The 11,785-nt window shown below is 66.7% G+C and overlaps 5 protein-coding genes across 5 annotated transcripts in view; 3 read left to right on the top strand and 2 right to left on the bottom strand.

The window, feature by feature from the left end:
- Window positions 1-80: 80 nt before the first annotated feature.
- On the top strand, window positions 81-1,262 carry EMIHUDRAFT_247128 (hypothetical protein; the record flags this gene model as incomplete). The annotated part of the gene is made up of 2 exons (XM_005765426.1): window positions 81-236; window positions 396-1,262. 2 exons carry the CDS (start codon window positions 81-83, stop codon window positions 1,260-1,262), a joined length of 1,023 nt encoding a protein of 340 aa, XP_005765483.1.
- Window positions 1,263-1,811: 549 nt separating this feature from the next.
- On the top strand, window positions 1,812-2,741 carry EMIHUDRAFT_247129 (hypothetical protein; the record flags this gene model as incomplete). Its single annotated transcript, XM_005765427.1, has 1 exon — window positions 1,812-2,741. One exon carries the CDS (start codon window positions 1,812-1,814, stop codon window positions 2,739-2,741), a length of 930 nt encoding a protein of 309 aa, XP_005765484.1.
- Window positions 2,742-2,747: 6 nt separating this feature from the next.
- Window positions 2,748-5,537, bottom strand: EMIHUDRAFT_445914 (hypothetical protein). The gene is made up of 11 exons (XM_005765428.1): window positions 5,050-5,537; window positions 4,890-4,986; window positions 4,778-4,820; window positions 4,483-4,683; window positions 4,219-4,305; window positions 3,959-4,141; window positions 3,791-3,884; window positions 3,662-3,724; window positions 3,468-3,591; window positions 3,345-3,398; window positions 2,748-3,273 (listed from the first exon to the last, which is right to left on the bottom strand). The coding sequence occupies exons 1-11, from the start codon at window positions 5,519-5,521 to the stop codon at window positions 2,916-2,918; spliced, it is 1,776 nt and encodes a 591-aa protein (XP_005765485.1). The 5' UTR covers window positions 5,522-5,537; the 3' UTR covers window positions 2,748-2,915.
- Window positions 5,538-8,871: 3,334 nt separating this feature from the next.
- Window positions 8,872-9,827, top strand: EMIHUDRAFT_445915 (putative glutathione-S-transferase). The gene has a single exon (XM_005765429.1). The coding sequence runs from the start codon at window positions 8,902-8,904 to the stop codon at window positions 9,568-9,570; it is 669 nt and encodes a 222-aa protein (XP_005765486.1). The 5' UTR covers window positions 8,872-8,901; the 3' UTR covers window positions 9,571-9,827.
- A 51-nt stretch (window positions 9,828-9,878) lies between these two features.
- The window catches only part of EMIHUDRAFT_470771 (hypothetical protein), a gene marked incomplete at its 5' end in the record, with an annotated part of 4,780 nt that continues 2,873 nt past the window's right edge, over window positions 9,879-11,785 (bottom strand). Inside the window, one exon of the mRNA XM_005765430.1 lies at window positions 9,879-11,721. Coding sequence (XP_005765487.1) covers window positions 10,021-11,721 — 1,701 coding nt within the window. The 3' untranslated portion in view covers window positions 9,879-10,020. The remainder of the gene's footprint in view (window positions 11,722-11,785) is intronic.

Consider the following 11,785-nt stretch of genomic DNA (forward strand, 5'->3'; position numbering starts at 1 on the left):
GAGTCGTCGAGCACCAGCGGCGCGCGCTCGTCGAGGCGCGGCGGGGCCTCCCCGTCGGCCTCGAGGCGGCGGCGCGGCAGATGGTGGCGTCGGGCGTCGGGGTCAAGAAGAGCCAGCGTGCCTCTCTGGGCTCGCTGCTGGCGCTGCTCGACGAGCTGCGAGACGCGTGCGTCATGGCGGAACTGCCCGCGATGCTGCTGCGCGTTTGGAGCGCGGCCGGGCTCGACGCGATGCACGTCCGCAAGAAGCGGGCGGCGGCGGGCAAGGCGTCGCGCGGGGAGGAGGAGGAGGAGGAGGAGAGCGAGGGCGAGGAGGAGGAGGAGGACGGCGAGGAGGAGGAGGGCGAGGAGAGCGAGGACGACGAGGTGAAGGGCGAGAGTGAGGTCGCGCCCCAGCAGCGAAAGGAGCGGTCTCAGAGGCGGGCGCTGGCTCCTTTGCAAGGCACGGCCCGGGACCGCGGCGACGAGGGCGTGGCCGACGCTGGAGGACAGGGCGCCGGAGGTGGCGATTCGAGCGCGATGCGGCTGCCGTCAGAGGTGAGCTCGCTCGTAGAGGTGGCGACGGCCTTTTCGACAGAGTACGCTGCGCGCGAGCGTGCAGCGGCGGGCTCCGAGCGCTCGCTCTTTGCCCTCTGCCGCACGTATGTCCTCGACCACGCCGCAGAGCTGCAGCTGTCGGCGCTGCCCGACTGCGTCGTGGACGAGCTGTTTGCATCTCGTGGCCGCGGGCGGAGCGTGATGCGCGCTTTCCTCACCGAGGTCGCGATGCGCAGCTCGGCGGCGGATGCGCAGGACGCGGCAGCCGAGGGGTCGTCGAAGGTTTCTATCAGCACGATCCACCGAGCGAAAGGACTCGAATGGTGCGACGTCTACGTGCCTTTCCTCAACGACGGCCTGCTGCCGATGGGCTACCGCGAGGAGACGGGCAACACGGCGCAGCGGCACAAGCCGCAGTGTGCCGCGAGGCGCGCCAATGGCCATTGCGACCTCAACTGCGCTCGCGCGTACAGAGAGGCCGACGCGCACGCGCGAGGGACGCCTGAGGAGCGTCACGCTGACGAGGAGCGGCGACTCGCCCACGTCGCAGCGACACGTGCCAAGGACCGGCTCGTCTTCATAACGGTGCAGCTCCGCCGCGAGGGAGCTTTCGCTGCACGGAACGCGATGGAGCCATCGCCGTACGAGAGGAGCCTTCGCGCAGCACTGCCCGAGGAGACTCTCGTGACCAGGGTGCGCGGGGAGCTGCAGGATGCGGAGGAATAGAGAGGCTTGTGGAGTGCCTCCCAATGTGAATGTGTGTGCCGCCCATCTACCGCGTCTGCCCATAGTTTGTGCACTGCAGCAGCACCGAGCAGTACGGTGCGCGCGTCTGCCCATAGTCCTGGACAACGCGCACAATACGACTCTACAGTACGGTGCGCGTTGTCCAGGACTAAGTCACAAATACATGTGTACTCTAACTCTAATCTGTAGCTCTCTGGCCGCGGGAGCAGAGAGGACAGAGGACGCCAGAGGAGAGCAGCTCTCGGCGGGTCCGGGATCTCGCCCCTCTTTGTCATATTGACATTGTCTTTCGTGGACGAGCTTCCATCGTCGCATCGACACGCCCAAAGCCGCCCGCCGTGTATTGTTGCCGCAACAGTAGGAGCCAGAGCTGCCTACTGGCAGCCGCGCGCGATCGCCGAGGGGCCGTGACAGACCGTCTTGATTGGACTTTGGAGTATGGACGCTGCAGGGACGCGTTCCAAACTTGATCGTTGCTCGGTGGCGGGGGCCTCGGCGTCCCGTCGAGGTCGGGTTGTCCTGCCCGTCATGAACCACGCGCGACTGCCAAGGCAGCGGAGGGGCGCCTTTGTCGGCTTCTGCTCGCGACACACTTGCAGCCGGAGTCGGCAACTCGGCCTCCCAAACGACTGCTGCCCAGATGCGACGCCTTGCAGGCTGGCGCCCAATGCGTCACATCACATCCTGTTTGTGCACGTGGAGAAGACAGGCGGCTCGTCTGTGGAATGTGCTGCAAGGGACTGGGCGCAGGCCGGCTACTGGACGAGCATGGGGCACGTTGGAACTGACGGCCGAGGGGATGCTGCGTTGCGTGCGTGCCGGAGGCGGTGCGAGGATGCGGGCGTGCCTACTGCTGTCGTCATCAGCGTGCGCGACCCGTACTCGTACTGGCAGTCCGTGCACCGCTTTGCCTGGAGGGCTGCTGGGACGCGCCTTTCAGCCACCTACAACGCCCTGACCAGCGAGTTCAGAGCCTCGACGCGCGTGTCGAGGAGGGAGCCCGGCATCCTCGCGACGCTGCCTTCGCTGCTCGGCTGGGTGGAGGCGACGCCGAGCGCCGTTTCGTGCAGCTCCAACTTTTCGCGCTGCCTTTCGCTTAGTGGCCGCATCAAGCGCGCGTGCGGAGGCACCCTCTCGGGCTGCGCCGCTGACTTTGTGCTACATACGGAAACGCTCGAGCGTGACTGGTCCTCTCTGGTGGCTCGCTATGGCTTGCCCGCGACGCCTCTGCCGCATGTCGTGCCGGGCTCCGGGTACAGCAAGAACAGAAGCTGCCACTGTGCCCTCGACCGGCCCCGCCGCTGCGACCCCTTCTGGGGGCGGAGAGGAGGAGGGTCCTTCAGCTGCTCGGACGCGCCAGTGCTCGCCGCGACTCAGCACACAGCCGCGACACGCGCCATTATCGACCGTGTAGAGGGAGAAGTCTTCAACGGATTCGGCTATGCACATTCGAGGTGATACGAGGTTTATCATATAATTTAAGCGCACATGTATCGAAAGCGCATCTCCTCGCTCGGCCGACAGCGCGCGAGCGAGGATGCGCGCGACAGGGCGGCAGGGCGCGACTGGAGCCAACGAACGCAACTGCGCCCAGCTGTCGGACCTGCTCCCATGCTCTGGCCCCAGCGCGGCTCAGCCTTTCGTGTGGCCTGCGAGTTCCTGGTACTCGTCCGGTTCCGGCGGGGCCGCGTGCAGGCGCCACGTGCGAAAGGCGAGCGTCGTGGCGGCGAGCATCGCAGCGACGCAAACGGCGGCCGCCACCGGCGCCGCTGCCCCCTCGAGGCGGACATCGCCGAGCGGCGTCTCGGCGGTGGCGGCGTCAAAGACCGCCTCGACCGAGACGATCGGCTTCGCGACGGCGGCGGGCGGCTCCTCGTCGCACGCGCCTTGCACCGCGTCCGAGGTGTAGTCGGACACATTCTTCTGGAACCAGCCGAGCCGCCACGCCTCGAGGTACGACCAGCGGGGCTCGAGCTCGGTGCGAAAGTTCCTGCAGTCGGAGGGGCCTCCGGTGTGGCCGAGGGCGGGCTCGGGCGGGCTGGACTGGGCTGGGGCGCGCGCCAGAAGAACCAGCCGTGCCCCGCAGAGAAGGACTTGAAGTAGCGGTTCGCCAGCCTGGAGGGGCGGCGGGAGGACACAAGCTGAGGGAGGCCGCGGCATGGCACGCGCGCGACGCTCGCGAGCCTGCTCATCGTCTCGTTCTCCTGCGTCCCCCACGGCATGCCGACGGGGCACTTCCCAAACATGGGGCCGGACACGCCCGTCCCGTACGGGCCTTGCAGCGGCGCCTCGGCGTCGGGCGGCGCGCCTATGGCACCGCGCAAGCAGAGGCGTGCCGCGCGGCCTCGGGGGCTGCGGCGCCGGCAAGCGAGGCGCGCCCGGCTGCTCCCCCATGTATGGCTCCGGGCAGGGAACCATCGCGCACGATACCTTCGGGTAGCCTGTTCAGAGGTGGTGGCGTGAAGAGCCGCGGTTCACGCCGCGTGCCGCACGCGCCTTTGGGCCGCCTGGAAGGTTGTCGTTGAGGCCGTTGAGCCACATGGCGCAGTTGTCGGTGGCGAGGGACCACTCGCCCACGATCATCGGCATGTCGAGCTGCTCCTGTGCACGAGGGGGCGGCCGGGTTCGGGGGCGCTGCCGCTGGCGAGGAGGGGGCTGGCTGCGGCGCGGCGCTCCTCCATCGTGCGCAGCCCGCCCGCCATGCCGCACGCGGCGTCGAAGAAGCCCTTGGCGATCATCGGGTTGGCCCACGCCTGGTAGATGTGCGAGTCCATCGCCTTGTTGGGGCAGCCCTTCATGAAGCCCCACCATTCCGCCGGGTAGCCGCGGAACGAGTCGTGCATCACGAACTTCCAGTCCTGGCGGGGTGGTGGGGGGGTAGGGCGGTGGGGGGCTGCCCTCGCCGCGCGGCGCCGCCTCCTCCGCCTTTGCTCACCTTGGCCGCCTCGCGCGTGATGTGGTACGCGTCCCAGTAGAACTGCTTGATCCACTCGGTCGGGTACATCTGCCACGGCTCGTTCACCTGCGCCGGAAGGGGAGGCGGAGGCGCGGGAGGCGGTGGCGCGGGAGGCGGAGGCGCGGGAAGGGCTGGCACAAGGATTGGATGGCGCTGCTCTCTCCTCTCTCCCCACCCCCTCTGATCGGGGAGCAGCGGCCCGCAATTCCCACGGCGGCGGGCTACTCCCGCCCGCCCGCCCACCGGCTCGACGCCCCACACGGTCGCGTCTCCGCGGTGCCGCTCCGCCAGCTTGCGGATGACGTCGAGCGAGCGGTCGTACGCCGTCTTGTTCATCTCGGGCGGGTAGGCGCCCTTGGCGTTGTCGTACGGCGCGAGCCAGTCGGCGGCGCGCTGCGGCCAGTGCTCGAAGGTGGTCACCGCCTCCGGGTCCTGCGCCGAGACCTGCGACCACGGGCTCCGGCTCTCGGCTCCCGGCTCTCGGCTCTCGGACTCTCGGCTCTCGGACTCCCGGGATCCGGAGACGCGTCTGCGGCGCCTGCGTCCACTTGACTCGCAGAGCCTGGCCCGAGTTGTCGAACCTGCGGGTGGCGACGGTGGCCGGGGTCCCGGCCTGGCCTGGCTTCGGCGCCCTCCCCGCGCGTCCTCACCCGTTCTGCGACCCCTGCATCGCGTGCACGTCGAGGAGGGCGCGCAGCCCGTACTTGCGCAGCAGCGCGAGGGCCCGCTCCAGCTCCTCGAGAGAGCCTACTCCGAAGGACGACTCGCTCTGCCGGGCCCTCCGGCGGCCCGGCCCCGCAGCCGACTCGCCGTCGGTGCAGCCGATGTACGGCTCGTACGGCACGTACATCCAGTCGCCGACCGGGATCCGCACGACCGTCGCACCCGACTGCGCGATGGCACGCACGTCCTCCTCGCGCACCCAGCTCGCCCAGTGGCGGCGCAGCTGCTTGTTGCCCTCCTTCGGGCCGAGCGCCGCGCAGAACGTGTACGTGTCCATCCCCGTGTGGGCCGGCGCCTCCTTGCCAAACTTGCGGTCGACGGAGAGGAACTGGTAGAAGAGCGACGGCGTGATCCACGGCTCCAGCACGAGCCAGCCGCCCAGGTTGGTGCCGAAGACCTTCCATTCCTCCTTGGCCGTCTCGACGCCCTCCTCGCACACGTATGGGTTGTCCTTGAGCTCGCGCAGCTCCCGGCCCACGCTCGGCGGAGGCTGCTCCAAGCGCCCGTCACGGCCGACCGTGCCGGCCAGCGCCAGCGATGCGGACAGCAGCGAGAGCATGCTAAAAGGCGCCACCTGCGGCATGGATGGGGCGACGGTGAGGGTCATCGGCGACGGCGGAGGCGGCGGCGACGGGCTTATTCGTTCCGAAAGACATGTACCGTCGCCACGCCGATGGGATGATGCGGCGGATCGGCGGCGAGTTTCTTTTTTTAGATCTGGAGGAGAGACAGTGACGCGGTGGGCGGCGTCGAGAGCGGCAGCGGTGGCGGCTCGAGGGTGGAGGCGGTGGCTGGAGGCTGTGGTGGACTTTGAGTTTATTTAGGGGTCGAGTACGCGGGCCGCCGGCGAGCTGCTGCCGCGCATGCTGCGCTGTGGGCTTCGCCATCGTGTCCTGAGTACGTCGCCGACGCCACCTGCCGCTCGCCGCTGCCTTGGACTTCCCTGCCATCAGGCAAACACACAGACACACACACACAAACACACACACGTTATTAATCGGGTAATAATTATTAAATATTAATCCTCGGGCGGCGGAGCGGCGCGGCGGCGGGCAGCGCGAGGCGGCGGCGCGGCGAGGCAGCGGGCGGCGCAGGGCGGGGCGGCGCGGCGGCGGATGGGGTAATTAATTATTTGTTAATTCATTATTACTTAATAATCATCGGGCGGCGGCGCGGCGCGGCGGCGGGCGGGGCGGAGCGGGGCGGCGCGACCATCAGCAGACGCCCGGGCCTTTGGTCGCTGGAGCTCGGCAATGGTCGCGCCGCCCTCGACTCAAAAGGGGCTGCCTTCCACACGCCGCTGCTCAGGCCGGGGGAGGGGGGGAGACCTCCTGTTCCTCGCGGAACGGGAGCAGGCCCCTCCTTGCCCGGTCTGCGAAGCAGGGCGGTGGTCGTGCCATCTTGGCTTCACAACGAGCACGCCGCAACCGTCGCCGGCGCGCGACACGTTCGCGTCAGCAGGACTGTCCTGGTCGAGAGTGTGTGCCGCCAAGGCGGGACCACTCGGGGACAGTGCCGACGGGACGCGGCTCGAAGGGCGTGGCTCCGCAGCGCGACTGGCACTCGTCGCAGAGGCCTCGCATTCGACAAGTCGGGAACGGCTCTACCCGCAACTTTCTCGCTAACACGCGCGCACCGCCGAGCCTGGGGCGGGCGCGCTGCGGCCGCACGTCTAACTTCGTCATAGTGCCACGACGTGCGGCCTAGATTTAGCCCACGCGCCTCTGCTCGCAAACACTCACCCATTTGATTGTCACTGTCCGTGAGTGCGAGATTAGGGCTAGCCGCAGGCAGCTAGCCCGTGAGGAGAGCGTCCATAGACACCTCACTTAGACCCCACACACGGTCTCGTCCGTGCCTCGCCGGCCGGAGAGATTGCTAGAGGTGGAGCATGCTGCTCTAGCCTCACATGTCACTTCCTGTCGTCTGTTGTTTGTTGTGCCCTTGTTTGTTTCTCTTGGCACCTTGGAGTGCTGGGGGGGGCGACAGGGAGGATGTGGCCTTGAGTTATGTGTACGCCAACTCAGGGTGTGTGGCAGCCAGCTGGCTGTGTGTCTTGTGAGCTTGTTTGTGTCTGTGTGTCGCTCGTGCGTGTCGTCATCATCTGTCCAGCGTCCACCCATACCGCGTTGGTGTCCAGTCCGAGCCTGGCTGTTCTTCACCTTTCTACCTACCTACCTACCTAGTGGGTGTCGCCAACCAAGGCAACACTGAGGGTAGTGCCGACGGGACGCGGCTCGAGGGCGACTCTCGCGAAGGCACGGCTGGCAACCGTGGCGTGGGGCGCTCGCCTTCGACAAGACCGGGATCGCTCTACCGGCAAACCTCTCGCTGACATGCGCGCCCCGTCGAGCTGACGGCGGGCGCGCTGAGGTCGCACGCCAAGCCAAGTTATATGCCAATGGCATGCGATCAAGAATCGGCTCACGCGCCTCCTCTACTCGCATACGCTCACCCATAGAATTGTCACCGCCAGTGAGTGCGAGATAGGGCTAGCGGCTGGCGGCTAGCCCCTGAGGAGAGTGACCAGAGACACCTCACATGACCCCACACACGGTCTAGTCCGGCCTCGCGGTCGGCGGAGATTGCTAGAGGACGAGCAAGACTGCTCCAGCCTCACGCGCTCGCCCCTGTCGTCTGTTGTGTTGTTGTGGGCCTTGTTTGTTCTTTCGGCAACTTGGCTGGGGGAGGCGACAGGGGGGGGGGCGCGGCCTTGAGTTATGTGTACGCCAACTCAGGGTGTGTGGCAGCCAGCTGGCTGTGTGTCTTGTGAGCTTGTTTGTGTCTGTGAGTCGTTCGTGCGTGTCGTCATCATCTGTCCCGCGTCCACCCATACCGCGTTGGTGTCCAGTCCGAGCCTGACTGTTCTTCACCTTTCTACCTACATACGAGAGACTGCGAGTGCCGCATATCTGCTCTTGCCAGCCAGCACCGCGGACGGCTCTTCCTGTTTTAGCGGGGCTCGCGCTGAGCTCTGTCTCACAAGAGCTCGGAGGGGGAACGTAAACGAGTGTATGTGTGTATCGCTCATTAGTTCGACCGTGCGCCGCTGGTGCCTGGTGCCAAGGAAGACCGATCTCACACGTACTCGAGTACATCAGTTCCGAAAAATCCTGCGGCGGGCTGGGGAGCCTCCCCATCTCCCCCCCGCATGGGCACACAAGAAACGCACCCCAGAGTACGAAAGACCCTTCCACACGTGCTTGCCACTACTCCAGCACAGTCCTTGCGCGCGGGCTAGGCCGCCTCCCGCGCCTTGGCCCTTGCAGCGGCCGCCGACTCAAGAATAGGATTAGTCGCAAGAACCATCTCCGGTGTCGAAGCAGCAAATCGTGGCTAAATAGCCATTCATGCCGCCGCTGTGCATTTCATACCTATTGAAGAAGGCCACTTCCGCCTCCATAGTTCTGACAAATGCACCCATACCGCATGTTGGTTTGCCTCACACTTGGAACTGTACACCCGTTGGCGTTGCACATACCTGCCAGCGAGAGGCTGAGATATTGCCCGTGAAGTCTGCTTTGGCGCCAAAGCTTGTGACGAGTTTTGCCACGAAAAGTCCGCCTCTGCTAAAAGGGGGGTAACTGGGCGGCCAAATTCACACCTTGCGGAACTACTTATGTTTTCGTAAACGTAGTCGTGGCCCCCCCGCTACGTCGCACGAGTGCAACCGGGTAGCGGGGGGCTAAAATCTCTCTCTCTCTCAGACAGACAGACAGACAGTCGAACGAACGAAGTCACTCAAACAAAAAGCACGATTCTGAAGTTGGGCCCTCACTTCGGCTCATAGACGAAAAGTATCTTGACATTTGTTGATGGGGAAACATTTGTTGATGGGGAAACCCCTCCTCCGGGAAATGTTGAAAACACAAAAAAAAGAAATCAACGCGCTCGACTGTCTCTGTGTCGCACCTGGCAGCTGCTGTCAGCTGGGACAGCATGAGTCGTCTCAGGCTCTGGGGCCACGCCCGCTTCCGAGCGGGTCGCGTACTTTGGATGCTGGAAGAGCTCGGCATCGACTACGAGCACCGGCCGCTTTGGTCTCGGACGGCAGACATGGAGGCGCCGGACTTCCTTGCTGCAAGCCCTCGCCGCAAGATACCCGTGATCCAAGACGGTGACTTCACCCTGACGGAGTCTGCTGCTATCAACACCTACTTGTGTGACACCTACGCACCCGACAGCGGTTGGGTGCCACCACCGTGCACTCGGGACCGCGCAATCTACGACGCGTGGCTGATGACTATCATGACGGAGCTCGACGCGCAGTCGCTTTACATCCATCGCAAGCACCAGTGCCTGTCCGAGGTTTACGGAGCCGCGCCGGTCGTTGTCGACGCAGCTCGCGACTATTTTCTTCGACAGCTCGAGAGCGTGACCGCGGTGTTGCAGGCGTCGCCGAGCCTCCTTGCGGGCGCGCACACCTTCACGGCGGCAGACCTGCTGCTCACACATTGCCTCTGCTGGGCAAGAGAGATCGATTGGCTGCCTGACGACCCTGTCCTCCGCGCTTACTTGGACCGCAACACCGCAAGGCCAGCCTTCCAACGATACATTGCCAAGGCAAGGGAGGACCCTCACGCCTCAGGCCCCAGGCCCAGCGCCTGAGGCTAGAGTATAGCGAGGCTGCGCTGACGACTGACGTACGTACATAAAAGCGAACGCGGTGAGCTATAGAGTATGCATACGTTTCACCCTCTGTACCATCAATCGTGTCTTCGTGTCACGCCTGTGTGGCTCCGTGTGTGCGTCACCGTCAGTGCGTCAGAGCCTCTCGCGCAGGCCGCGCACGAGAGCGGTCAGGGAGACCTCCTCCTCCAGGGGGATTTATAACTATACGTGTTAATAAAAAGTGGAGTCTGGGGAGAGACAGTGTGTGTGTGTGTGTGTGTGCGGAGAGAGAGACACTCTTTCGTGTAACACAGCGCGAATCAGGTATCAGCGTACCAAACACGTATAGCTGGGGGGTGTCCGCCAATTTAACACATGGACGACACGTACATGACTACATTTGAGTATCACTGAAGAGCCACCCTCCGTCAGAGGCCAGGCGCCAAGTCAGACGCCCAGCCAGTCCAGGTCACCATCCTCTGCCGAGTCGGACGGAGAGGCGGGCGGCACCGACTGCGGATCATCCTCCTGCACCGCCGGCACGGGCATCCCTAGGGGCATCCTCCCGCCAGACGAGCGCGCCCGCTGCAGCGCCGGGTGGGTGGGCGGGACCCTTCCGAGGTAGACGGGAGGAGCGGTCGGCGTCACGTGAGCCACGCCCCCCTCCGACGCCTCGCCGCTCCACCAATCCTCGCCGCTCTCATCACCCGCCGCCTCGGCGCGGCCGTCGGCGCCGTTCTGCCACCACTCGTCGCCGCTATCGCTCGCCGCCGCGCGGCTCGCGGACTGACGCTCCGACTCCCACCAATCCGCCTCGGCGGCGTCTTCCCGGGCCGGCGGCGGCGGCTCCGCCGCCACCACCCTCGATAGGCCGGGAGAGTCGAAGTCGGAGGCGGCGCCGCCGGCTCGCGAAGGCGGGTCGAAAGGGGAGTCGGACTCGGAGTCGGGGCCGAACCCGCGCGCGGCGCGCGTGGCGAGGCTGTTGGAGGTGAGAGGCGGACTCGAGATCGGCTCTCCGCCCCACTCGCCCGCCTCGAATCCGCCGCCCGCCGCCTCTGCGTCGCCTTTGCGGTCGGCTGCCTTTGCGGGCGGCTCTGCGTCACCTCCAACAGCCTCAGCTGCGTCGAAGCGGGCCGCGTCGAGGCCGTCCGGCGCGGCCGCGTCGAAGCCTCCGTCGCCAAAGCCATCTTTCGCACTCGCGTCGAAGCCAGTCGCGTCGAAGCCGCTTCCGCCGCCGAAGCCGTCCGGCGCGGTCGCCGCGGTCGCGAAGCCGTCCGGCGCGGTCGCGAAGCCGTCCGGCGCGGTCGCCGCGGTCGCGAAGCCGTCCGGCGCGGTCGCGAAGCCGTCCGGCGCGGTCGCCGCGGTCGCGAAGCCGTCCGGCGCGGTCGCGAAGCCTCCGTCGCAGAAGCCACCGCCCCCACCATCAAAGCCCTCCCCACCAAAGCCTCCCCCGCCAAAGCCGCCCGGCTCCACATCGCCGTCAAACGCTGCGAACGCCGTCGCCTCATGAGAGGGCGCCTCCTGCGGCGCAGGCGGCAGCAGGCCGGGAGGCATGCGGCTCGGCAGCCCCCCCGGGAGCAGCCCGCGGAACAGCGCGGCGGCGAGGTGGAGCGCGGCACCAAACTCTGCGGCCGTGAGCTCGTCGGGCGGCGGGGAGTCGGAGCTGGGGCCGCGCGCCGCCACGCAAAGGGACCAGATGCGCTCGACGTCCTCGCCCGACGTTTGCGCCTTTGCAAGCACCGGCTCCGCCTCGGCGCGTCTCACCGTCGGGCGGCCGCACGCGGCCTGCTCGAACACGCTGCCGTACGCCTGCCGCTCCGCGTCGGTCGGGGGCGGGGGCGCCGCCTCCGCCGCGGGAAAGGAGGCCTCGAAGCCCGCGTCGTCGAACCCGCCGCCGCCCGCCGAGTCGAAATTGGCGGCGAAGGACACCGCGGCGGACGACGAGATTGTGGTGGACGAGCAGCTGGACGTGGCGTCCGTGGCGGGGCCTGCGGGCGGGATGATGCCCTCGCCAAGGATGAGCTCGGTCGCCTCGTTCGCGTCGCCGCCAGCAGCCTCGATCGCCTCCTCCGCCTGCCCCAGGTCGCAGTTGAGCATCTCGGCGAGCTGACTCGCCATCGCCCGCCGCGAGCCCAGCGCGCCGACGTGCTGCTCCCACGCCGGCGTCGTCATGCTCGGCGGCCGCGGCGACGGCGGGCCGTCGTCTTGCGCC

This window comes from Emiliania huxleyi (genome assembly GCF_000372725.1).
Source record: "Emiliania huxleyi CCMP1516 unplaced genomic scaffold EMIHUscaffold_551, whole genome shotgun sequence".
Taxonomy (NCBI): Eukaryota; Haptophyta; order Isochrysidales; family Noelaerhabdaceae; genus Emiliania; species Emiliania huxleyi.